Source organism: Oryzias latipes, chromosome 2 (assembly GCF_002234675.1).
Source record: "Oryzias latipes chromosome 2, ASM223467v1".
NCBI lineage: Eukaryota > Metazoa > Chordata > Actinopteri > Beloniformes > Adrianichthyidae > Oryzias > Oryzias latipes.
In genome coordinates, this window is record NC_019860.2 from 3,729,951 (window position 1) to 3,757,888 (window position 27,938).

A 27,938-nucleotide genomic window follows, 5' to 3' on the forward strand; every position below is an offset into this window, starting at 1 on the left:
GGAAGTGTTGTTGAACGTTGCTTTAAGAAAAATCTGTTCAATTTACAGGAAAAACCCTACTGAATGCTAAATTTAAAACATTAACAGTGAGGTCTAATATTAAAGAATGTCTTCATGTGGAAGAGTTTTTTTTTTTTTTTTGGTAAGTAGGATTGATCTTTCCCCTTTTTGTTCAGATATCCTCAGTCTGTCCTCAGCTAGAAGTCACGCGGGTTTCTGGGAAACGCATGCAGTGTGATCGGAACCAACGTTTTTTTTACCTCCCGTCGTTGGATTCTTGTTTGCAAACATGTTGCTGGGGCGTCTTGGATTTCTTCAAGCTCTTAGTCATTAGGGACTTCTGGTAACAGCTAAAATGAGAGGAAGTGAATGGTGACCACCAATCGATGATAATAATAATAAAAAAAGATTTCTGTAATTTACAGGTGCTTTTTTGTGTTCACAGCATCTTATTGGCACCTGTGACAAAACATTAGGAGATATGTTTGTTATTTTTATCGTAGGATGAAACAGAAAATGATTTGTTTGCAGATGACAACATTTTTTTTGATTCATTAGAAACAAAAGCCTTTTTATGTATGCACAGTATCATCAATTTTAAAAGAAATTCCTGAAATATAAGGAATACATTTATGTTAAAGACATTTTTCTAATGTTTCCCTCTTAAATTTATGATAGCTTTTTTATAGTGCAGCTCTGTGGTACAACTTCATAGGCAAAATGCTCTGCCTTTTCTTAAAATCACTTTTAAGACATAAAGAGGTCTTGAACAGAATATGCATAATTTTATAACCCTGTTATAATGAAAAAAATAGTTTGTTTACAACCATTTATTGCAAAGATATATTTAAGAATCCATTTAATTAATACCATCTTTAACCAGCAGAGGGAGTCGCTGGACAGACAGAACACTAGTTACTTCTACTGCACAATGGAATTGACAAGATGTGAAATAAAACAGCTTTTACATTAAAATGATGAGTCTTTTCAATGATAGGTGGTTTATTCTTATATACCATCTTTTAAGGCTCAAAGGGTTTAACAGTCACAGTCCCATTCATCCACACACACCTTCACACACTGCAAAACACCGGCGCCAACCTATACCCACCAGAAGCAATGTGGGGTTCAGTGCCTTGCTCAAGGATGCTTCGGCACACAGGTCGACCGCTCTATCACTGCACCACAAATCTAAAAAAAAAAAAACAATGGCATCCGAATTCATTATTATACTCCACATGGGTGGCTTCATGTGGAGTAGTAGTGACTTCATTAAATATCCAACAAAGACCCTCGAAAAACTCACAGTAAACGTTACAGACCAGTGCTTTTATTGGTTAATAAAAACTGATAATTAGAACCACTTGATGCCTATTAACTCACAAACGTGCACACACACACACACACACACACGCACAGTTTTATAATGCCAACTCTAGTCGTGCTTTACGTTGACTTCTCCCGTTCTGTTTTTGATGAGGCTCTGCGCTAGGACTGGTCTTTGGTCCTGACAAAGAGCAGGGTCCCCAAATGTGGTCACATCTGCTTACACTGCCAGGGGCAAGCCGCCTCTATAACCCCTTTGCAGGTGAGCACCTGGGGCGCGCAGGTGGAACCAATTTACTGAGTGACACTCCACCTGCCATAAAGAAAAGTTATTGGTCTTTGTAGGCTATCAAAAAAGAAAACTCACGCTATGCTTTTATTTTTTTTAATTATTGTCAATTCTTTCAACTTAATGTTACGATACACAAAGGAGACAGGATGGGGGGCGGAGTTGCTCTGCGCCAATGGTCCTGCCCACAACTCCAAGGATTTTTTGCTGCTCTACAGATGCTATGTCCTACAAAATGACACCGTTTTTTTTTTTTTTTTTAATCTAAACATGGCATAATCATAACTAAAAGACCATTGGGGACACTGAGAGGAATCCTTAACTTTAAGAGTATGAATCTCTAAATCTCCTCTGGGTCTCAACAAAATCCAAATAATAGTTTGGACAGCGGACAGAAAAAAACAAGGTTTGGCGGAAATGTTTACCACCAAGCTGTATGTGAGGATGACTTCAGTGGTGCTGGACGGGTAAAAGTTATCATTTTCATTTTTCTAGGAAGTTAAACAGCAGTGATATATTGCGGCAGCTGCGCCTAACACAGCATCACAGAAAGGTTCTTTAGTTTTTATTTGGACTCAGAAGGGGAGTTAGGGTCCAAGAGAACTGGCTATTTTCAAAGAGACCAGTACGGTATGGTGTTGAGTTTTGAAGGCTGTTTTCCCTCAAAATAGACTTAAATTTTAGGTAATTATTTAAGAATATGTCACTTTTCATTTTTGTAAGATAAATCCTACCTAGTATCAAAGTTGTGTCACTTCATAGATAGCTCATTTTAAAAAAAATTAGGTTAAAAAAAGTAAGTAAAGAAGTAAAAAGAAGTCACTGATATATTATGACAACTTTATTTTGGAGTTTTATGACAGAAACTTGGCCTGGATCCGATTTAAAAAAAAAAAAAAGTTTGTTTGCATAATTGATTGTTGTGTCTGTGTCATAGTCCAAGAAAATCTTTTTCATTCCCTAACAGATGTTCTCTTTCACTGGAGTTTTCCCACAAATGTATAAAACATGGAAAAAGCTAGCTATTAGCTGATATTAGCTAAAGAATATAACGCAATACCCACAAATGAATAAAACATGGAAAATGGATTTAAAAAAAAGCTAGCTAATAGCTAATTTAGTTAATAACTAGCTAAAAAAATAACACAAAAAAGAATACCCACAAATGTTTAAAACAGCACTGCAACAGACTGGCAGCCTGTCTGCTTTCGCCCACAAGTGGCCGGGATAGGCTCCAGCAGCCCCTGTGACCCGAAAGGAACAAAAACAGAAGACGAATAAATGAAAGTGTAAAACATGGAAAAGTGTTTTTAAAATAAGCAAGCTAATAGCCAACATTGGCTAAAAGCAAGCTTAAAAAATGTAACACAAAACAAAATACCTAAAAATGTGCAAAACATGAAAAATTATTTTTTATAAAAGCTAGCTAATAGCCGATATTAGCTAAAAAAATATGATGCTATGTCTGAATACCCACCCCGACCCATAATTACTAAAATAAATATATAGTGCTCACTATTTTTTTTCTTCACATGGCTAATATGACCTCATTGATTTAAAAAAAACACATTTATGTGAGTGTTTTATCACAACTATAAATCCAATGTGTTTTGATGACGAAAACATTGATGATTTTAAAAAAAACACAATGCTTTGTGGTCTGTATTTGTCAATCTAGAGCAGTGTTTTTCAACCAGTGTGCCGCGGCACACCAGTGTGCCGTGGGAGATGCTCAAGTGTGCCGTGGAAAATTGCCCTCATTAACTGATCTAAAAACATTAACCATCTCCAGGAAATCAGCTCTTTGTTCATCCAAACAGGTCCTGATAAAACACTGAGTAGTTAGGAATATGAAAGATCATAAAATACTTATTTCTTTGTGTTTAATTGATTCTATTAAAGACATTTTGATAAGAATGACGGCACCGCGATTTACCTGCAGCTATAACTGTTTTCTGAAAAGTCCCGCAGCTTTTACTGTCTCCACGACTCCACCAATCATTCTTGAAGGCTTAATCACATGTCATCAGTCTGACCAATCAGAAGTGTTTAAAGTCTAAACTTCCTTGTTCCAATTTAGCTCATAACTCACTCATTTCCAAAAAAAACACCAGCTAAAGCTCGTCTTTAGCGGTGTAGCTTTCCACAGAATCCGGTATCAGACCGTGGAACAAGTGAACAAAACCATGAAACTCAGAGACGCAAGTGTTTCTGCCGGTTTCTCGCCGTTTTCACACTACATCTCCCATGATGCATTTGCTTAAAGGGACAGCGCCTCAGCGTACAATGAGTCGTCCTTGTTACACGGATTGAAACCACAACGAACATACAGTTTGTATGTAACTTAACTTTTATTACATCTTTTAGAAAAAACATCTGCAACTTCCTGCTTTTTCTGCCACAATTATCACAAAAATGCACGTCAGATTGCCGGGGGGGGGGGGGGGGGGCTGTAGATCAAAACAGACTATGAGTTTCTGCTTTTTTTTTTGGGGGGGGGGGGGGGGGGCTGGTGTGCCGCGGGATTTTTGTCAAGGTTAAAGTGTGCCGTGGCTCAAAAAAGGTTGAAAAACACTGATCTAGAGAACACTGATGCACACTGGTTTGGCACAGACACTTCTGGAAAATCCCTTTTCGATTTTAGAATTGTAGGTTGTGTCCGAATTCCTTCACAGCTCACTTCATGGTCCACTCTATAGTGTGTTCACCTTTTTGTTTTGCTGTCCGAATCTACAATTCCAAAATCAAGTGCCCTGGAAATTTCCCAGAAGTCTCTGCGAAAAACCAGTGCGCATCAATGCTCACTAGATCGGCGAGTATAGACCACAACGAATTGCATCTGACGGTGGCGCCGTGGTTAGCGCTCTTGCCTCACAGCAAGAAGGCCCCCGGTTCAAGTCCCAGCTGGGGGACATGAAAAACACAACATCAATGGGGGACCTCTCTGTGTGGAGTTTGCATGTTCTCTCCGGGGTCTCCGGCTTCCTCCCACCGTCCAAAAACATGCTTCATAAGTGAATTGGTTAATCTAAATTGTCCCTAGGTGTGAATGTGAGAGTGAATGGGTGTGTAATTGTGGACATTCTACCCTGCAATAGACTGGCGATCTGTCCAGGGCATCCCCTGCCCTTGCCCACAAGTGGCTTGGATAGGCTCCGGCAGCCTTGTGCCCCCGAAAGGGAAAAATGGAATAGAAAATGAATGAATGAGAAAATCGCAACTTATGTTAATAAATCCAACTGAGTTTTTTCTTTAATGAAATTACCAGTAGCTGTTTTATACCATGACAATGAAGGTGTCATGAATTTACGACTCAATGATTTCACTGTTAGGACTGTAAACAACAGCAAAACTTGTTGAAAATAAAATAATTGTCACTTCTTATGACAGAATCTTGATGGATAAAAGTAGATCTTCCTGTCCGTACACTTGTAGGATCTGCTATACCATCACTAACGTAGTGATGCATTTCTTGATGGCTTCAAATTTTTACTTCTGTTCATTTTCTGTCATTCTGTTTCAGATTCGTCACTGTGGTTTTGATCGTTGTTAGTGGACATACAGGTTGACTCAACAAGCTGGAATTTTGATGGTAAAAAGCCCAGGAAAAAACAATGTTTGAACTAATCTGTCTGATTTCTGCTTTTGAAGCCTCAGCTGCTTCATTGCCTGCGTCACAAACCTCCATGACAGTTCCTCATGCTTGCAAGGGTCAAAGGTTGGTTGATGGCAGTGCTGCACCTCTGTGGTGGAGTTCTGAAGATCTGAAACGGGTGGAAGAGTTCATGCGCAGCTATCGTCACCAAGCTTGCAGTGTTTGTGGAAAGAGAGCCCATTGACTTCAGTCACACACCGTAACTCAAGTCTGTGTATGTGGGTGGAAGGGAGTGGGGATGCTAATCAGACCCAGATGAGTGAGGATGAGCGCTCGCTCTGAGATCACAACCTGAGAATGTGAGATAGGCCGAAGTGGCACCTTTTGTGCGAGAATGAAACCCACCGAGTGCTTTTGTTCAAGAGACTTCCCCCGACAGCTCCACCTGCCAAAAGCGACCGTCTGCACCATGTTTGAGGTAAAACAGGGGCCTGCTGCCACAATCTGCCTCAGCACAGCTTTACCAACGTTTTTCAAACGGGGGCTAAACTGGACTTTGTGTGTTTGTGTCGTAACTGCTGACGTAACAACGTGGGGGGAATTCTTTCTGACTTACAAACCTGTAGTCTGAGGTCAGTTATTTAGATTCTTCATCAATTTATTTTGGTATTTCACCCCTATCTACGCACTTGAGAAGCAAAATCAGTTTGTATTAGGAAACCTTCAGCTAGTTTACGTTGGGATTTTCTGACTTTTATAGTTTCTGAGCTTCCACGTATTTAAAGCCCCAATAAAAACTTCAATTAGATTCCTCTTTAAATGCTATTCATAGCATTTCTTTTAGGTTTCTTTTGACTTTCCACTTAGTTTTTCCTGTAATTCAACATACCTATAATTGAAAAAAAAAATTACCTCAAAGCTGTCTTCATTAATTAGCATTTAGCATATTTAGCCTGCTTGGCAATATTTAGCTTTTTTAGGGTAGTTTTATGTTGTATTTATTAATTGTGCTTTCATTCAGATGATGATCATTCAGACGCAAAACTATTTAAAGATTTTTCAAAAAGAAGCAACCGATTGAACTTTTTCTGTTATTTTTTTTTCTTTTTCTTTTTTAGTTTCAGCAGTTTTTGCAGCCTTTTTAGCTTGTTTTGGAGCATTGTTAGCTTGTTTTGTAATATTGTTAGCCTAAATTGTAGAATTTTTCTTCTTGATTTTTAGCATGCTATTTATTTGTAATTTTTTTAGCATCAATTAGAAATAATTGAACTTTATTTAATAAAAACATATAGGCCTATGCTATTGAAGATAACAATATAAACTGTTAGCAGTAGCTGCCATTTTTATTTTATTTTAGATGCTTCAATTGTTATCTAGAATTGTAAGCATATTTTTTAGTATCGTTAGCATGTTTTTCCTTTTTTTTAGGATCAAATTGAAATATTTAAACTTTTTTATTAATTAAAAAAAGGTTTAAGTTATTCAAGGTAACCATCTGCTAATTTATTAAAAGGGGTAAAATTTTACATGTTAAACTTGTTTCAAAGCATTTTTTATATGTTAATTAGCCTATGCTAGTCAAGGAAAACATTTAAATCGTTAGCAGTAGCTACAACTTCAAATGTTACTTTAGTTTATTAAAAGAGGTATAATATAACATTTTTGTCAGTTTTTAGCCTGTTGTTTTTACAGGTTTATTGTCAGTCTAATCTAGCATTTAAAATATTTTCAAAAAACTGTTAGCATCATTAAATTACATATAACCTCTGTTTTGTAGCATTTCCTTCTTGTTTTGTAGCATTGTAGCAGTTTGAGATAATTAAAATAAAGGCCTTTTTTGCATTTTTAGTTTGTTTTGTAGAGTTGTTTGCATGTTTTGTAGAGTTGTTTGCATGTTTTGTAGCATTTTTATCCTGATTTCTGGCTTGGTGAGCATGGTATTTAGCATTGTGAGCATGTCTGGTTGTATTTTAAGGACCGCTCAGGGTAACCATTCAATTTGCTAGCAGTAGTTGCCCAGTTTTGTTTAATGTTTTCTGTTAATTCATTAAAAGGTGTAAAACTGTACATGTTTAGCTTGTTTTGCAGTATTGTTAGCATGTTTGTTTTAAAGTTTTCCTACTTGTTACCATTCCATGGGAACTGTCTACATTTAATAAAGCTTGTTCTTCTATTCATAATAATAAAAATATTTGAAAGTGATTTTTAAAAGGGATTTTAGCCTATTTCTTTGGCACAATGGACACTTGAATGACAGAGTGACATCCTATAATATTGTCTCAGCTATGAAAGGCTGCTTGAACATCCAATTTAAACCCCAATTAGGTTCTTTTGAAAACTTAAACAAATTTTATATTAAATGAAAGTAAATATTAGAACTTTCTTAGAAATTTTATTGCTAATTTACTTACACCATATGATTTCATATTTCAACTATCAGATCATTGTCAATCAACATGTTTTGTTGAAAACTGCTGCTGCTCCCAGGAGATACAATAGGGATATTTGTCAGAACTGAGTCTAAAAACTGATGTACCGGTAAACCTCAGAGTGACGCAAAACGTGCACTAAACTGTCAAAACACCCACATTTAAAAAGCCTTTTCCTCTCTGTGTTCACTTTTCAGATAGAATGTACTTGGATTCCCACACAGACCTGGATTTGCATAAGGAAATGTCTTTGTTTGGGGTGGAAACATATCTGTCTGCAGCACCATAACCTGCACTCAGATGACTGGCATTAGGCCAGCGCCATCTACAGGACAGTTCATGTTGCCCTTTCCAATCTAATTTTGTTGTTTTGTAACATTTGTTGTTTTGCATCAGTACAATCATTCAGTTACGCGAAAACGCTAAAAGTTTTCTTTTCTGTGAAGAAGATTTGAAGCCTGAAACCATAATCACATATACCTGTACGGTAGGAAATTTCTGGTACAGATGCTGCAGGTTTTTGGGATGTCTGGGCCCAGACATCTTTTGCTTTAGTCAAAACTGCCCTTACAGGTGGATACAGGTGTTATGTTGGATACGAGCTGGATCCAGAAGCAGGACAGAGACTGTAGTGAGTTGAAAACAGTTTTATTGAGTCCCATTAGTGGTGGAAGGTTCTGGATTGCAATTAATGTGGCTTTGGTGGATGATGAAGCGGATGAGCTGCTGGTCTGGTGGAAGCTGCAATGACAGATGATTTGGAGATGATCAGGATTGGTTTCTTGTGGAATGAAAAGTGGTTGTAGGTGGTGGAGACAAAGTTGGTAGGATTTCTTGGGGAAGCAAAACACAGAGTGGGTCAGCGTGCAGATGTCAACGTGGTACTTGGCCTGAGAGCTTAGCATGGGTTAGTTTACTCTACCGCAGGAAGCAGGAGGGCAGCTTGTCAACCAATAGGTGTGGGAGGTGACCCAGATCCTGACCATAAGGGCAAGAAATGGGCAAATCTGCATGGGACACACACTGTATGGCTCTCAGGAAATATGAAGGTCATAGACCGCTTGATGAGTCCGTATAGAAACTGCCTGGGCACGTTATTTCTATGGGCATGCTTATACAACACTTAAGAGACACAAAGTTTTGACACCCCAAACTCTGACGGGGTACAAGAGGCCCGTAAGTGTTGTTCAACTGCTAAATTTGCACTCCTCGTGCCCCTCTTACGTGCAGCCCGAGTGTTAATCATGATGAATTTAGACAGAGTGTGGTTGGTTTGTACATCCAATGAGCATCCTACTGGCACTTATGTATGACCTGCCCACCCCATGCTTGCTGCATTTGCCTGTGGTCAGTAAGGAGCCGGCAGTCGTGGCGTAAGGGCACCGTACGACGGCGTCAGCTGTGCATCAAAAGTGCGCACAACTTATGCTTCCATTTTCATGACATTCATTAAGGTGACCGCAAGATGGTGAGGGTTCGTATGGCCACGTCAAGGGTCATTGTGAAAATGGAGTGTACGATAATCGTGTATGTGGTGTCATGAAGAATGCTTTAGTCCAATAGAAATTGCAAACACTGATGAATTACTGGTGATACTATCATACGGTGACATACTTACAATAGCATCGTACCCCTATGTCATACTCCTATGTTATCCATTAGTAAGGCGCATTTACTGGCTACTTACTGATTGTTTACAAATACCGTATGCCCATATGGGGTGTATTGGTAATACATCTCTGCAGTACAATAACACAAACTTCACTCTAAACATCTTATTTCCTATATCCTAACAGTCAGGAGTGCACACGTATCACGTGAACAGCTTGACAAGCCCCTTGCACAGCCTGCACCTGCAGCGAGCCCGTAGGGAAAAATTTGCATAAACGTCTTCGCCCTACGGGTTCACTTTGTTCAGACCACCTGCGTACATGTTTGCCAAGACAGTCCATATCCACCTGTAAGGGCAGTTGCAACAAAAGCTGAATGACGTTTATTGCAAAAATAGGATAATAACGCAAATTCATTCAAGCAGAGTGCATACAAAAAGTTTGAGTGCTTTTGCTTTAGTTTGGTCTTAGTCATGTTTTCTGTTTGTTTGAAGGCTGATTATCCACGAAAGCATAAATCATTCATTGTTCTAAAAGAGGCTGCTTTCATTTTCCAAACCCTGGTTTCGAAGGCTGGGTGATGACTCATCAAAAGTTGAAGGTTTGGAGAAGATAACCGCTGCGCTAAACATTTCCCAGCATGCTTGCTTAGTCACATATCGGAAGGAGGGTCTGAAAAACCCGTCCAAATAAACACAGGTCTTTTCAATCCAACCTGCAGTCGTTCACTTGTGGAGCCGCAGAAAACCTTTGCAGAGGTCCTACCGTCGGTCACACAGACCACAACTTTAATGGAGAAGCTGCTGAAATCCAATTGGAACCACAAAAATATGTTTAACAAAAGGAATAAATCAAAAAATGTGCCTTCATTTCTTCTATTTTGTTTGATTTACAGCCTCTTTTGGCTTTGTTTCCACATACCCAAGACAGATAAACCTCTAAAGTTACGACGGCAAAATCCTTTGAGGCGTTACTGAAGACAGACGAGTGCGTGTGGGGGTTTGATATCTGAGGAATCAAGTGGGAGGAAGAAACTTGGAGCTCTGTATCGTATTCCTGTTCAACTGTTTATGTGTTTTTTCTCCCCCACAAGTGACTGACAAAGAAGAGGAGAGGCTCGTAGTCGGCGCTTAACCAAGCGAAAACCAAGATAACGCCGTTTACACGAGAAACTCCAGAAAGGCATGAAAGGGTTTATTGTCGTCTGACTCCACGTCGAGAAACTGTCTTCTTCGGTGTATCAAGCTCGGCATCGGGAATTCCAGGAGTGCATCAAAGGCCTCCATCACAAAAACAAGGATATTTTCTCACACTGCTCAAACTTTCTTTTGGTTTAGCCAAAAAAAAGTGGCTCTTTTTCTGTAAGAAAACTGACAAAAAGTGAGTAATTTTGCTCTATCGGTGAGATTCTATTCGTTGAGCGCCTTAAAAAAACAGATTTGTGAATGTCGTCCTGCCCAATTGCCCATATTTGGAAAGCTGTAGTAAATTCGAGCTGTTGTGCCCGTCCCACTTCAGGGTTCTTCTTCACTGTTCCGCAAGTCCTGTGAGGGCATCAGATATTACAGGTCTAGTGCGTACATATCTATGATTCAGACACATTGGTAGGATTTTCAAGCCCCAATGGAAGACATTCTCTGTCAAGATTTCATGGTAAAAATCTCAATCATTGGTTTCATCCAAGCCCTACATTCTGTTGCAGAAAAAAAAGCCAGAAGGAACCAAATGTTGCAATTCCTCAAATGACCACTAGAGGCTGGTTTCAACAGGTAGATGTAGATTTGCCATGAGTTTCACTAAAACTCCAATTCTGTAGAATATAGTGTTGACATTTTTGATATTTATGGCTCTACTGCTATACTTACAGGTATGTAAATGGGGGGCTGAGTATGTTTGGACAGATTCATGGTTGGACCCTACAAAACTCTTACTTCAATGTCCTTTCAGGCTTTGTTGTTCCATTATCAGTCCAGCTATACATGTTTTTGGTTCCATCAGATTGGTGGTTGTCTACATCCAGAAGGAATTCTTTTCTGAATTAATTTAGTTCGAGTACCAGGGTGCACATCTGGGGGCCGGTTTAGCTTGTGCTGGTTTGCAGCGCCTTCCGTCCGTGAAACCAGGGTTCGAATCTGGGCTGCTCCCTGTTCCCTTCTCTGCTGCTGTGCCGGTCCCAAGCCCGGTTGGATGGAGAGGGTTGCGTCAGGAAGAGCATCCGGCGTAAAAACATTGCCAAGTTACCCATGCGACTCCTCCTCAAGGGAGGGTTGTGTCGCTGTGGCGACCCCTGATGGGAGAAGCCGAAAGTGAACGACGACCAGGGTGCACATCTACCACATAAGCCTCGTTTCCACTGAGTAGTACGACGGTACACTACGGCCCGGTTTAGAATGGTCCAGGCAATACAGGCAATTGGGTAGGTATAGGTGATAGTATTCCGATTACAGCAAAGGCAAAGCTTTCAACAACAACAATGGAGGTTCTTCAGCATCTCATTTTATTCTGCTAGGCTTTTGTTAGTTAGGCTGAAGTTAGTTCTTGGTCTTTCCAGTCCAATAGTTTTTCCAAAGGTCTTATACTGGGAATGGGTCCATCACTGTACCAAGGGTAAATATGTAGATATTTGTGGGCGGTCCTAAGATCACAGAACAAACACCAACACTGTGTGGGCATCACCGTGAAACCACAAAGGAGTGAGCATTAATCCTGGGCTAAAACATTAATCATTACAAATGTGTCTACTCTGTGGGCATGGCTTGTGTAAACACTTTTCCCATTGAAAAAATGGGACACTTTCACCTTCAAGCAACTTAACTCAAATACTCACTCTGATCATCTTGTCATCTATTTTCAAAATGTTCTAAGTCAACGTTTAATTCTGGTGATGCCGTTTTTGGCCAAAATCTGAAAACCTGTGTCGTTTTCTAGGACATAGTTTCTGCAGAGCAGCAGGAGTTCATTAGTTGTGGGAGGAACTGTTGCCATGGAGTATCCCCGCCCCAATTTCCCATCATCCATTTCTTTACACTCACTCTCTCCTGCTAGGGAGCTCCTGATTCTCAATGATTCTAATAAACTCCACTTTTATTGGAGTGGGTCTTAAAGGTTGTTGCATCTGATTGCATCAATCGGTCAGATGAACAGTATTTTAATAATAACACATAAAGAGATTATTTTACTGAATCATTTTTATTTATATAACGCACTTTTATGGGGTTTTTTTGTGTTATTTATTCATTTTAGTCAAAGTTTTTACCATGGGCTGTTTAACCTATTGGTGTTGCACAGACCAGGAAGCCCTTTTAATGTCATTGTACCTGTGACCATGAAAAATAAAGATCTATTCTATTCTATGTTGCTTTCCTACACAACACTGAACTTCTTGGAAATAAAGACACTTAAAATGTCAGATCGCACTAGTCCTGATATAAACCGGCCAAAACAACAAGGGGTTTGGGAATTTCATGAAGTAAATCAGGTGGAATATGAGCTGAGGGAGGAAATAGAATGATAAAAAGTAGAAATGGGTAAAAAACTCAAACTTAAAAGAACTGAGTTGGATTAAAGGGTGGCAAAATAATCATGAAAACATGAGCATCATAAAGAAAAATAATTAACTCAAATTATAACTTTTACATTAAATGGTCAAAGAAAGAGGAAGCCACATTTATTTTTCTGCTGGTATGCGACCCGTGGCATTTTATTGTGAAATAAAAGCTTTTCACAATAAAATATTGTTTTGCTTTCTATTTATTTTGGTAATGTTGATTTTTTACTTGTAAAGAAATGCGCAAATATGTTGTTGTTTTTTTAATATAGGTTTGGTCAAATGTTGGTTTTCAAACATATAAAATGCAAAAGAAGAGCAAAACATAAAAACTGTCAGAGCAATATAAAGGGACGTCACTTTTGGTGTCATCACTGTCATGTACCAGGCTTAGTGACAGAAACTAAAACATTTAACAAAAAATCTGAAACATGACAAAACCGTGGGGGCAACAAAAAAGGCGTCAAAACAGCAGTAAAGAACAGAGCAGATGGCCTAACATTAAGGAACTGAAAACCAGACACTTTAATAGACTGAAGGTGATTAACTAAATAGAGCGCTTTGGATCATCAACCAGAACCTGGTGAACCAACAAGAAAACCAGAATGTGACAAAAAACACCACAAAAACCCAAGCAGGTAATCCTCATGGTACCCCTCCGCAAAAGGGCAGATTTCAGATGCACCCGAGAAGAGGGGACCTGGTGGAACAAAACAAAAACAAGTCCAAGAGGTGACATGGCATACCCCTCCTCAAGAACAGACATGAAGAGGAGCAGACCTGACAACTATCCCAAGGGACAGGACACATAAAGGGGAGCAGCCCGAGCGTCCCTTCTTCAGAACAAGAAACATCGGCAAGGGTGATGAAGGTCAACCATCCCCCCACGGAAAGAGGACATCCTTTAAGTGTGGACCTGGCAACCCTCCTCAGGAACGGACATGAAGAGGAGTAACCCCAGTGACTCAGAGTGGGAACGAAAGAGGGAATCTGAAGGAGCGGTCCCGGTGACCATCCTCAGCAACAGACATGAAGAGGAACGGCCCTGGTGACCCTCAGCAGGAATGAAACAGGGATCATGAAGGACGGGTCCCATTGACCCTCATCAAAAACAGACACATGTAGAGGAGCAGCCCCGGCCGGCACCCCTTTCACAGGAACACGAAACTCGAAGGATGGCCCGGCAATCACCGTCAGGACTGCACAGGCTGGACGTGGAATGGAATCACATGAACACTGCTGCAGGCAGACCCATCTGGCGTGGCACTATCCTGCTGGGTCCAAGGCGGTCCGGTCAATCTGTCAGAAACTGGTAGTGGAAGGCCCAAAATGCAGGGGGGTTAGTGACAGGAACATCTAACACAAAAGCTGAAACGTGATAAAAGCATGGGAGCAACAAAAAGGGTTACAACGCAGAACAAAACCGAACAGATGACCTGACACTGAAAACCAGACACCTAAATAAACTAAGGGTGATTAACGAAATGAAGCCAGCTGTGGATGTTCCACCCCAACCAGGCGGGACTGATAAGGAAACCAGAACATGACAAACACACCACAAAAACACAGGTGCAGAATCCTCATAATAACAGTAACATTTTGAGCCAAATCAGGTGAGTCATATGCTCACAGGTAAGCAGGAAAAGCTTTGTCTTCACTGTTACACTATCACCCAACATTTGAATGCCTGCTGTGTCCATTTGCATGCATCGAAATTCATAGGCTTCGCAAAATTCACTAAGTCTTCCCCAACTCTCCACCAGAGACAGAAGGCGGTGCACACAAGGGCTGCATTTGCTCTGGCGGATTCCACAAGGTTTGAGTCGGCTGGTGGCTGTCGGGTCAAACAGACGGAGAACTTTAAAAGGAAAACAAATTCGATAAGACTAAGTGACGGCTTTTCCTGCAAATGATCTAGCTCTACGACCAGGAAAAACTGGCTAATCCAAATGTTATTCATGACTTCGCCGCGCTTTTGATCTGAAGCATAACTGCTGACGGACAATCAAAGGAACAGCACTTCCAGGGACTGCAGAGGTTCCACTAATAGGAAAGCTCCGCAAAATTCATTGGAAATTTGGCAAAGCCGCCATTGTTTGCTCAGGCGCTCTGTCAACGGCTTTACAGTCATTTGTTATAATGTGGAAAAGGTTTTTTGGAACACAGAGGGGCGACTACCTGATCCAGCTGGCAGCAATACTGAGCGCTGGATTGAAATCCATGAGATTCATCTCAGAGCTTTGAGGCTTTAGCGTTACTCAGTCCCTCTGTTTTCTGTAGCGCACTGAGGAACGGGATGGTGCTCACGGCTTGATAAGCAAAGGCTGCACAAGAATCCCAATGAGTCACTTTACGATAGTGGTATAGAAAAATTGGATGCAAAAAAAAGCACAAATTTGTGTTACTGCGTTGAAAACTAAAAGGTTTTATTTTGCTACAGCCTTGAGGCTGATCTATTCCCACTGGTCCGTTTGCAGTGCGTCTCTATTGCGTTGACACTAAGATATAGAATGTTCATTAAATCGTCACACCTACGTCTCACGGCGGTCCATCCGCAACGCAACTTTAAAGGCACACACACAGCGGCTACGTCCATAATGCGCTTATTGCACGGATGAAAATTGGTCACGGAAAAAGTGAGAAAAGTCGTGGTCTTTAGTTTTCACAGATGTATCATGAATGAACCAAGTTAAAAGCACAAAAAAAAATAGGAATAAAACATGCAAAGAACACATAAATCAACGTTAAACGTGAATCGTGCCTGATTTTTGAGCTGTTAATGTCGATTACATTAGTGATTCGTAGGTCAATTAAGCTATTTGAACGTTTTATGAAAGTTATACATCGGTTGTACATACGGGAGAAGTCAGTTCGACATACCTGTAACGGTGGTGGAAAACCAAAAATCTGTGTTTGTATCTTGCAAAACTCAAACTCTTTTGCGTAAGATTTACAGTGGTGGACAAAATTGTTGGTACCCCTCAGTTAAAGAAAGAAAATCCAACATTGCTCACTGAAATGACTTGAAACGTTTAAAAGTAACAATAAATTAAAATTTATAGAAAATTAAATAATTAAAATCACCCATTACTTTACTTAAAAAAACGAACTAATGAAATAGGGTTGGACAAAAATGATGGTACCCATCTCTTAACATTTTGTTGCACAACCCTTTGAGGCAATCACTGCAATTAAACCGTTTCTGTATTTGTCAATGAGCCTTCTGCACCTGTCCACAGGTATTTTGGCCCACTCCTCATGAGCAAACTGCTCCAGTTGTCTCAGGTTTGACAGGTGTCTTCTCCAAATGTTTCAGCTCCTTCCACAGATGTTCAATGGGATTCAGATCTGGGCTCACAGAAGGCCACTTCAGAATAGTCCAACACTTTTCTCTTAGCCAATTTTGGGGTTTTTGGCTGTGTGTTTTGGATCGTTGCCCTGTTGGAAGACCCATGGCCTGCGACTGAGACCAAGCTTTCTGACACTAGGCAGCTCATTTCTACCCAGAATGCCTTGATCATCTGGAGATTTCATTTGACCTTGCACAACTTCAAGACACCCTGTGACAGATGCAGCAAAGCCGCCCCAAAACAGAACTGAGCCTCCTCCATGTTTCACAGTAGGGACAGTGTTCTTTTCCTTGTATGCTTCATTTTTGAGTCTACCAACATAGAGCTGATGTGTCTTACCAAAAAGCTCCAGTTTTGTCTCATCTGTCCAAAGGACATTTTCCCAGAAGCTGCGTGGCTTGTCAACTTGCATTTTTACAAATTCCAGTCTGGCTTTTTTATGATTTCCTTTCAACAGTGGTGTCCTCCTTGGTCGTCTCCCACGAAGTCCACTCTGGCTCAAACAACCACGAATGGTGCGATTTGACACTGATGTACTTTGATCTAGGAGTTCACCTTTAATGTCTTTGGAGGTTGTTCTGGGCTCTTTGGATACAGTTCCAACTATCCGTCTCCTCAATTTGTCATAAATTTTCCTCTTCCGGCCACGTCCAGGGAGGTTGGCTACTGTCCCGTGGGTCTTAAACTTCTGAATAATATGTGCCACTGTCGTCACATGAACTTCAAGCTGCTTAGAGATGGTTTTATAGCCTTTACCTTTACGATGTTTGTCTATAATTGTGTTTCTAATGTTCTGGGACAATTCTCTCCTTCACATTCTATTGTCCATGTTCAGTGTGGTACACACCTTTTCACCAAACAGCAACATGACTATTTGTCTCCCTTTAATTAGGCAGACTGACTGATTATGGGTTTGAAAACAGCTGTGATGTCAACGGTCACTTCTAAGGGTCAATTTGGGCCAAAACACACCACAAGGGTTAGCAGTCACTTCTACGGGTCAGTTTGGACCCAAACACACCACAAGGGTTAACAGTCACTTCTACGGGTCAGTTTGGACCCAAACACACCACAATGGTTAACGGTCAATTCTACGGGTCAGTTTGGAGCCAAACACAACACAAGGGTTATCAGTCACCTCCATAGAATTGATATTAACCCTTGTGCTATCCTAGGCGCTTTAACGTTGGGAGTTGGGTCATCTAGACCCACTAGACAGTGCTCTGAACCTTTTTTCCTTCAATGATTTGTGAACCTCACTGGTGTCCATGGATTACATGAAATCTTTCCACCTTTATCCACCTTTGTCATGGTAGGGAGAACACGTCAATGTAAGGGTGGGGTCATCTAAGATAGCACAAGGGTTAAAGCTCATTGTTGATGTTTTTTTGCTTTTGGCGTTCCTCTTTGAGACGACCTTGGTTGTGGACTGACGCTTTCTAAACAAACTCAAAAGAACTGAACCAAAAGTCCTTAAAAGAGATCAGTATTAGGATGAACTTGAAGACAGGTCTTTCAACAGCATTAAGCTGGGATCACACAGTCAATATCTCTCACACTTCAGTTCTTAATCAGACACGAGGGGTGTTGTTCTGTCTAGATTGAGAATAGAGTAATCCTTTTAGCCTCACGCCTGTTTTCCCGGATCCTTTCAGTATCATTGAACGACCTGCCATTTCACGGCTCTGGAATTAAAGGATCATCAGGTATTTTTGTTATTGCAGCTATTGGCCTCTGCTGTGTAATCCAACAAAGACGCACTCTTGTGCTCACAGGTGCAAGAATGCCATCAACCTGTTGCCAAAGAAAACTGACTTGGTAATAGAAATGACCATGTTTGCCAAGTTTAGCATCAAATAACTTTGTGAACAACACTTAAATGCAACAGAAAATAAAAAATGACTTTCTGTTGCCTTTAAGTGTCGTTCACAAAACAAGTGCATGCTGCTACCCTGGAGATATTGATCCATTTTCTGTCTGCAGACAGCTTGAATTTAGTCGTAAGGGTAGTTGTGACTAATGCTTTACTTACATCTAAAGCATGAGGGCACAGTACGACACGTGCACATCGTAATCACGGACTGTATATGAGAACTGACCAAACTTCCTGTTCCAACGAAATTAAGTCAGTTCAGTTGCTATTTTTTATGACATGGATGCCGCCATGTTGGAGCCACAGGGGAGGGGGTCACTCAGTCCAGTTTTCATATCCGGTAATGGCTGTGAAAAATGGGTGGAACTTATGAATGCTTCATAATACTTTAAACATGCCCACGAGAATCGTACCATTTTCAACGAGCCTCAAGATACACCTGCACTCTTTGAGACCCACCTTGAACTGACCACTTCTCTTCATGACCCTCCACAGGCCTGGACAACGCAAAACCCCCCGTTTGGGTGCATGTCACTAAAGGCGCTGTCACACAGCCACCACATCTATTTTGTGCATATTGCATTGATGGAAATCGGTCATACGTGAATATACGTGGAAAAAGTGTGAAAGGTTGTGGTCTTTACGCGAAATTTTCTCAGATGTATCATGAATGACCCACGTAAAAAACCACGGAAGAAGTACAAATAAACCACGTAAAGAACACGTAAATTAACACAGAACATGAACAGTTTGTTCTTATTGTACCGTTTGTATGCAAATCATTAGTGAGTTGCGCGTCAATTACATAATTCTTTTGTGATATGTGCACCGTACGTGCGTGTAAAGCCTGTTAAACATACGTAGAGCGATCATGGAAAGCCAGAAATTTGTGTATGCATCTTGCAAAAGTCATGCACAATTGTGTAAGATTTACAGAACAGTTGCATATAAACTACAAAAAATACGTGTAAATGCCATATATCTCAACCAACCAAAAATTTTGAACAGTTAAAAGTCGGATTCATGTAAAGAGCTTTTGGCCGACACCCTTACAAATGACCTATATCATGTATGTATCACGAAAGACCGTCTTTAAATACCTCGCAAACGCGCAAAATGTGTGGCTCTGTGACACGGCCTTAAAGAATTTACTGTTTTACAAGTACTTTTTCATAACCAAATGTGTAAAAATCTGTGTATGCAGTGGTGAAGATAGTTTGGTCTGTCCTTATAAGTGCAGTGTGAAAGTAAATACATTTTTAATCATTTAGTTGAACGATTTAGAAAAATGACTTTATATTTGCTATTGTCAAGATCTCCCCTTTAAAAAATGTTATAATAAAATATAAATGAATAATGCATTCATTTTCTTTTTATATTTAAAAAAAAAATTCAAATTAAATAAATAAATAAGTAAACAAACAAACAAATATGTTAATAAATTAAAAGATCTCCCTGTTTTCCAACATGTGTTTACACCCTGTGGTATTAAATACACAAATACAATAAATGTTGCTGGAGCAGGTTCAGCTTGATACAAGTCACCATCTCAGCTCGCTCACATCTGCTTCTCCTTCACCCACTCAAAAAAAAAAGGTCATGTTTCCTCCAATCCAGCAAAGTCCAAGCCGTTCCCGGGCAGCGCGATGCAGAAACGCCAAGACCGCAACCGATCTGTAATTTCCAGAGGCCGCGACCTTTAATCAGAACTCTGATCTACCTCCTGTATCCGACGGTGGCCAGATGTTTGTTTGTAGCTGTGAGTGCCAGAACGCTTTGGCCCCAAAAACCCTTCCTCCTGTTTCTAACTTGAACCAAAAGCAGCAGATGGTTATGTGGTTTGAAGGGGGACAAAAAAAAAAGGGTTTAACCTTAATAAGGAGCAGAAAAGTCGGAAACAGAGACGTCCGATGCTCGCTAGAAAACGGTGTCAGAAGGATAATCAGTCAAACTACCGACGGAACCGAATAATCTGAAGGTGATTTGATGAAAATGCAGATGTTTTGTCATTCATTCAAAACAAAAATTTAGTCTGGAGGGGGAACGTAAGGAGAACCATATGAGAGCAGTTGGAAAAAAATTATTTCTAATTGACAAAACAAACTTAGTTTGCAGTCATGGTTAAAGAATATTAAAGCGCTAAAATATATTGTACATTTCGCGCATTTCCCAGAAATGAAAATTCGTTTTTTTGTGAGACGTGCGTAATAATTCATTTGTGTTTCTTGCGTTTGTCATTCGTCAATGTGCGCGGATGTCCGTCGAAGGTTTTGGGTTTTAACATAAATTCAATTTTCAGCTTTTTCAAAATTTTTGGTGAGTTTAATCAAATTGTTTCCTTTAGAAATTTGCTGGAATTTATTTTTCAGATCTAAAATGCAGATTTAATTTAATTTTATCTTCGAAAGAACATTTTGGCTTTAAAAAGATTTATTTTTGTTAAAAAGTGTATATAAAACACTTTTTTTATTATAGTTTATGTCGTGCTTTATTAAAAGGGCACCCATTGTGATTGTATTTGTGGTTAAACTTACTAAACATATGTGCCAACTTGTCAGAAATTGTTGGTCCTTTAGAAAAAAAAGACTTCTTTTAAGAGTTTTATGGTGTTCGGTAGGAAGTCCTTGTGAGTCTAATTATCGGGTTCCTTAGCGACACGTGGAGCTTTCTACTTCCGAACCGCTCTAAATTACAAAAGGAGAAGCTGAGAAAGTTCATGAGTTGTATTTTAGTTTTTTTTTTACTGCTGCGTAAATACCGCCGCCACTGCTGCATGTTGTCATAAAAAAATTTAAAAAATGCGCGGCTGCCTGCTGCGGCACAACACCCAGCTAACGTCAGACTTCAAGCTAGGTCACGGACAAAATCTAACTGTCCCTCGACTGATCCCGGCGACCAGAACCAGTCGTATTGTTAATCTGTCGGACAAACTGATCAGAGGAAAGTAAAAACGTTCCACTTTATGGAGGCTTTCGTGAATTTTATGGCCGGCTATAAATTTTGGAGGATTTGGGAATTAGGAGCGGCGATGGCCCGCACTCGTTAGCGTCTGCAGGCGTCGGTATGACTCAGCGGCACAAATCAACTTTTCCTCCTCTGAAGAAGGAGGCACAGACCAACTGAAAAGGCTCCTTTGAGGCCAAATGCAGTAAAAGGAGCGAGCTTTCCTGCCGTGTTATTTTAAATCAGGCATTTTGGCCGTGCCAGGAGGCGCCACATGTTCACAGCACAAAGACACAACTCTGCCTTTCACCTAAAGGCAACACAAAATAAATCCTGCAGTTTCCATATACAGTTTGAGTTAAAAAAAAACTTTTCTGGTTCCAGTTTTGACAATAAGGCTGTTTTTTCACAATTTGCTAAATGTTGACAAATAAAAGCCACAAAGACATAGATGTGGACATAAGACACTTAAATCTCACTTAAACCATGGTCCAGGTGAATACTCGATTCTGATTGGCTGCTGGGTGTGCATTAAAACTTGAAAACCGCACTGTGAAAAAAGAAGTTCCGGTCACCTAGCTTAAATGTTTTGTATGTTTTGTTTTGTACCGGCTTCTTTAAAAAAACCTTTTACTTCATCCTTTGGAAAAAAAGAAGCGTGAAGAGGTGAACTTTCTCTCTGAACAGATGCTTTATTCAACCCATTGGAAATATCAGCACATATATACATATCGCCGAATCTTGACTGCACGACGCGGACTATTTGTTATGTGATGTGGCACGTTTTTTTGTGAGAAAAGCGATCCAAATCAGAAAAAACCTCCAAGAATTAAGGACTAGAAACTGGTTATTATGTATTGCTTTTGTAAGTGACCATGGTATAAGCGGGTTAATGGCCTTCAAACTGTGCATTATTACTTTTTAACACACTTCGCGGAAGCAACCTCCACGGCATGCGTTAAAAAGTAATAACGCACACTTCGTCGGCCATTAACCCTTACATAACTTGTAGTCGACATTTTTATGGTTTGCGGTTGTCCTGGACTCCTAGCACCCGATTCTTTATAGAGTTCTTCTTTCTTAGGCTACGGTCACAAATACAGCCGCCACTGTGCAATCGCAGAATCTTCAAGATTAGCTTCTGATTGAAAAATCAATGGCATGGTCACGAATGCAGACGGCGGCAGTCGGTCAGGTGGGGATGACGCCTTTACGAAGTTGGGCAGCTTCAGTGCCATCAGCAGCTCTGATTGGACGATGTGTAAATGTCCCCCGACAGCAGTTCAAATCAAGTGCCCCCCGCCACCTGATAGCTCTGGGGTATCTAAACTGTCTATTTACTGTCTGAGCAACACTCTGTGCTACAACCAACAACCTCTTCTTCTCCACCCTTCTTGTCCGCCCTGCTCCTCTTCTATGAATCTTCTGTCTTCTTCATATTCTTTTCAGCATCAACCCGAATTCACGGCAGCCCCGTGACCCCGAAAGGGACAAAGCGGTACAGAAAATGAATGAACGAATCAATGCCGTCTCCCCGATTGGACCCACGGTGGCCGGGATTGCCAGATTGACGTCCGGTCATTGATGGGCCCCCGACCCCCGAGTACTGCTAATGTACGATATCAGTTGGACGACAGCAGTCTGGAATCTATCAATCATCAGGCGATTTTTCATTAAGTTATTCAAAAACTGCTAGAACCTTGGGGTTACTTTTAACTCTAACCTAACTTTTATCCCTCATATTAAGCAGGTGATTAAAATTTGTTTTTTTTTTTTAAATCATTTTAGAAATGATCATTTTAGCGAACCATGCTGTAAAGAATCAAGTGGACTCTGGAACAGTATTTAAATCTTGCGTGGTCACTAAGAATCCACGTTAAACCATTTAACTGCATGCTTTTTATGGTTATTTAGTACAATAGAATATAATCAACCAGGCATGCTAATGGTTGGAAAAAGGAAAGAAAGGGGCTTCTCAATTTATGCTAATTGTATTAACACTTGACGAGTTACGTTAGTCAAGAGAATGTCAACGTTGGTGCTAAAGCTCTGTGGGGCCTCATTTATAAAGCTTTGCGTAGGATTTGCGTCAGAAGTGGCGTACGGATGAAACATAGGACGTGCGTACGCAAAGAAATATTCGGATTTATAAAACCGTGCGCACGCACATCCTACGCATCTTTCCCTTAATAAATCACAACCGATTCTAAATGCAGCGCAGCTTTTTGCGGCTTCATGACACGCCCATATTTGTCCATAAATAGTCTGTGAAACGCCCACAAATGAATATTCATTGATTGCGGAACCATGGCAAACACCGAGAGGAAATCAAAAAAACGTAACTTCACTCAATGTGAAGTAAAAGTTATCGTTGGCGAGGTGGAAAAAAGGAGAAAAGTGTTGTTCTGAGGGCACAGTGTGGGCATTACTAATGCCAAAAAGGCACGTGAGCGGCAAACGGTGGCGGACGCCGTAAATGCTGTAGCCTCACAACCATTCGGTTGTGAGGCTACAGCGCTCCATCGGGGGGGGGCGGGGGGGGGACACCGGAGCGCCAGATGCATGCGCCGGGGGGACCGGAGCGCCAGATGCACCGGGTGACACGCGTGGTTCCTCCGAGTGCTCCTCTGTAACGCCGGGCCCAAAAGCCCGCAGAGGTCCAACAGGACGGCTGGAGGAAGTCGGAACCGGCTCATAAGCCACTCGTCCTCATTTGCCAGCACGTCTTCTTGCTGTCTAAAAATGCGTTCACTCCGAATTCTTCCATTTGCCACATCTTCTAAGAGCGTAAGATCAGCCATTGTGCGTCATTACGCATTGTGATGGGGCATTTTATTTCCCTCCATTTAATTACATCTGACAAGCTACAGATGTCGGTAATAATCGACGTGGAAATGGGAAATTGATCTGCGCAAATGTAATTTCTTGTTGCTTTCTGAATGGTTGAGACATACGCCATACATTGTTTTATCAAAAATAAAACAAACTAAAGGCATATGCATGAATACCATACTTCCATAGCTTATGAAGAAATGTTTTAATATGAAAACAACTTTCCCCAGTGGATAATTAGTACGTCCGTCCGCACGCCCACACCTTTGTCTGCTCCTCCAGACGGACACATTGACGGGAATATCAGTTTTGTACATTATTTCGTTCTGTTAACTATATTATTTATGAGGATGAATTGCACAACATGCCAATATTGCAGAACATATTTCACTTTTCTTTTTCCAAATAAGTGTTCATTTGAATTTCTGTTGTAATTTTCGTTTGATTGTTTTGTTTGTTTCACTGCTGATCGATCAAACGGGTGTTTGTGTAGCTGTTAATTGTAAGACTTGCTTTGTGAAGTCTTCATGTTATTTCTGAGAGGCAGGATTGTCACTTTCACGTGTTTCTTCCATCTGCCGACGGTGTCGCCGTTTCTCATTTCACCCGTTTTTGTGCGTACGCCTGGGTCAGAGCTTGCGTGAAGGACCGCACATTTTCCCGTCAAGTTTGCTTTTTATAAATCTCAACTACTGCGTAGAGAGTGGCGTACGCCTTCTTTTGTGCGTACGCAACGTTTATAAATGAGGCCCCTGGTCTTACAGTTGCTGAATATGTAGCCAATAAAAATTCGATAGTGATACCCTACTTTGTTCAACATCGATTTTCACGTCAATTTGAAAATGAGCACATCTTTTTTCCCAAACACACCAAGGAGAAGGAGTGGCTTCGTAAGAAGCATTTCAAGGTCCTGGAGCGTTCTAGTCAGTCTCCAGATCTCAACCCCGCAGAAAGTCTTTGGAGGCAGTTGAAAGTCTGTGTTGCCCAGCGGCAGCTCCAAAACATCACTGCTCTAGAGGAGATCTGCATGGAGGAATGGGCCAAAATACCAGCAAAAGTTTGTGAAAACTTGCAGAAAACGTTTGACTGCTGTCATTGCCAACAAAGGGCATTTAACAAAGCACTGAGTTGAACTTTTGTCATTGATCAAATACTTATTTTCCACCATAATTTACAAATAAATTCTTTAAAAGTCAGACAAAGGGATTTTCTGGATTTCTTTTCTCATTTTGTCTCTAATAGTTTACCTATGATGAAAATTACAGGCCTCTTCCATCTTTTTAAGTGGGAGAACTTGCACAATTGGTAGCTGACTAAATACTTTTTCGCCCCACTGAAGGTTGGCATAAGAAGAATGTGAATGGGTGAATGGGACTGCGACTGTAAAGAACTTTGGGCCTTAATATATATAGAGAAGCGGTCCAGAAGTACACGCCACTTACCATTTACATATGACGCCCTCCTCCTGCGTCTCCCACAGCACACTTTAAAAAGGGAAATTATCCGATGTGTCAGCTGCCCTAAAGGTGCTTAGAGCTTCAAAGCATCTGTTTCTCATCCCGTCCTCGAAGCTCTGCTTTGAATTAGTTTGTATTTTTTACTGCTTTCTGGATTGAGCGCATGTGGCAAAGCAGCTGGTCCGTCCGTCACAGCTTCCCCCAAAAAGGTGCAATTTGCTAATCAGTTTTTAATGAATATTTCTACCGAATTTTTGTTTGCTTTCGTCACCGTTTTTGAATCTTGACGCGTCACGGTCACACCACCTGAGGCATCGCGACGAATGACAAGAACTCCAGTTCCCTCGTGATAAATGCTGTGACGTAAACCTTTTTGCTTTTGTAGGGATCTCATTTGGCGTGCTGAAACAAGTCACTGTACACAAAAACTGATAAATGATGATGAGCTTGGCTGAACTGAATGGACACATGAGGCAAGAATCCATCACATTTGCAGATTTGTAAAGACCGGCGCACTTTACACTGACACGGCGTAGGAGGACACGGTCGTGGATGGCCAAATGACCGGCGCATTGGATAAATATGTGAGCTCGACTCCAAACCTTTGCCAGCGCTTCACCTCTCGATGGATCCTCGATTAAAGTGACTGATTCACCTCTTGTGTGGCCAGACGTCGGTGTTGTTACACAAAGCTTGACGGTTTTTCAGACGTCACGCCACATTTCTGGGAAGCTCCCCCCACTTTTGAGGATATGAAAAACAAACGTTCTCTTTCCTCAGACCTTTCATGGTCCAGGATCTGGATGTTCTAAAAGGTTCTGTACTCTACAAATGTCTTTAAAACCCCTTGAGTCCCTACTGGACGCAACTTTGATGGCATCCAGACCACCTCAACTGGAGTCATTGAATAGGCAAGAGACTCAAGGACGGAGCTCTACCCAAACCCATGAAGGTCAAACGTCACAGTGAAAATCTTTGAAAAATAATTAAATTTAGAGCTTGTTTTTGAGATATTATTTCTGAAAGCACCTACCTACGTTGGACACAAACCAGAAAGTGCATCAAAGTAATAACCTATAGGGGCCGACTACAGAGGAGAGCAGTTTCCCATTCACTCCAGTGATAAAAAGTTGAATTTTCTAAAAAATTAATGATCTTTTTTATTTAAAAACGTTATTTACTTTTCTTGAAAAATGTGTGTGGTAGTAGGGCTCCAAACTCTTCAGAAGCCTGCCGGAGGTCCCTATGGGATCTAACAGGACATCATCATCTGCAAAAAACCAAGTACAACTTTTGCTTTGGATGAATCCAAAGAATTTTGATCAAAAACATTGAAGAGGGTTTTAATGACCACATTTCAATGAGTTCCTGTATCTCATCGTCATGGTTACTAAACTCTGTATATATCCGGTGGGCGTTTTGGTTCATTTGTTCCGCTCCGAGCACGGAGCCAATCCAGACTGAGGAAACTCAGAGCGAACCGGAGCTCAGTCCGATTGGAAACGGACCAAGACCACCTTAAAAGATGATTCAGAGAGCGGTTCTTGGGCCACTTGGGTGTATTCAGACTCAAAATTAGTTCCGGATTATTATATTTTTTCCTTTTTTTAAGAAGAAAGAAAGAAAAAGTGACCCTTGTTGTTTACCATATATATAGATGGATGGATGGATAGATAGATATAGCAACTTAATAACATAACGTTGAAAAATTAATTCAAAAATGTTGTTAATTTTATCTAGTAGCAGCAATATTTATTTACATGAAAATGTTTAGTAATTTATTAACTAAAAAAAAACATTTTATATTATTTGCACGGTGTCGCTTTAAGAATATATTTTGGTAAAACCATTCAAAGTTACAGTAAACGGTGTTTAAAAGCGCCACAAGACCTGCATGACCTTCTTAAGGTCCTCCCGATTCAAACCTCTGTTCACAGCCTTGCCTTCGTTTCTCTTTTGCCCTACATCTGCTCCACCTTAAATATTTCCGCCCTCGCGGGCCATCGACACATACATACAGTACACGGTGAAACCGCGACAGGAACGCGCCGCGGCAGCAACGGCTCTGTCAAATCAAAACCGGGGTTACGCGCAGCCACAGAAATCCCTTAAAAAACTCACCGCTGATTATTTTTAAACCGACTTCTTTTTTTAATCGTCTGTTTGTTAATATACTTTTAAAAAAGTCACAGAAACTACGCGCTCGCGCCACTGTCTGGAATGAGGAACCGTCTGACAAAGTTATTCGGTTTGTTTTAGCGGAATACAACGTTTTTTGAGGCGTAAATAAGGGACGTGAAGCGGCAGCAGATGTTCTACTTCCAGCGTATTTTGACGGCCATAAGAGTGTCCTGAGGGGCTCCGTACCTCGCTCTTCAATTCCCGAACAGAAGAGACTTCTTTTGAGTGGCTTGGGTTGACTTTTATCGCCATGCTGTCCGGCACCGCCATGTACGCGGTGAAGAAACGGAAGAAGCCCGTCCAGAAAACGTAAGTTCTCAACCTCATAACCGCGGTGTATTCCTCCGCGCCTGCTTTTGAAGTCAAAGAAAAATATTATTAAACTTGATAATATCACTTTTTATGCTTCAAATGTTTTACTAACACGATGTTTTAGGGAACAATGTTGTTAGGTGATTTTTAGTCACAACTTTGATGATTTAAAACGAATCAGTTCATGTTTTGTG

At 40.7% G+C, this 27,938-nt stretch overlaps 1 protein-coding gene and 1 long non-coding RNA gene across 3 annotated transcripts in view; one reads left to right on the forward strand and one right to left on the reverse strand.

Moving 5' to 3' along the window:
- Positions 1–151: 151 nt before the first annotated feature.
- On the reverse strand, positions 152–27,713 carry LOC110016073. 2 transcript variants are annotated; one of them, XR_002291348.2, is made up of 3 exons: positions 27,619–27,710; positions 1,112–1,191; positions 152–350 (listed from the first exon to the last, which is right to left on the reverse strand). It is a non-coding gene; the product is annotated as an uncharacterized LOC110016073 (long non-coding RNA). The 2 variants fall into 2 exon arrangements; XR_002874922.1 differs by lacking the exons at positions 152–350; positions 1,112–1,191 and adding an exon at positions 12,466–14,105 and having other exon boundaries at positions 27,619–27,713.
- Positions 27,215–27,938, forward strand: part of LOC101174729 (aryl hydrocarbon receptor) — a 54,803-nt gene continuing 54,079 nt past the window's right edge. Inside the window, exon 1 of the mRNA XM_011481447.3 lies at positions 27,215–27,741. Within this exon, the coding sequence (XP_011479749.1) occupies positions 27,683–27,741 (59 nt within the window). The 5' untranslated portion in view covers positions 27,215–27,682. The remainder of the gene's footprint in view (positions 27,742–27,938) is intronic.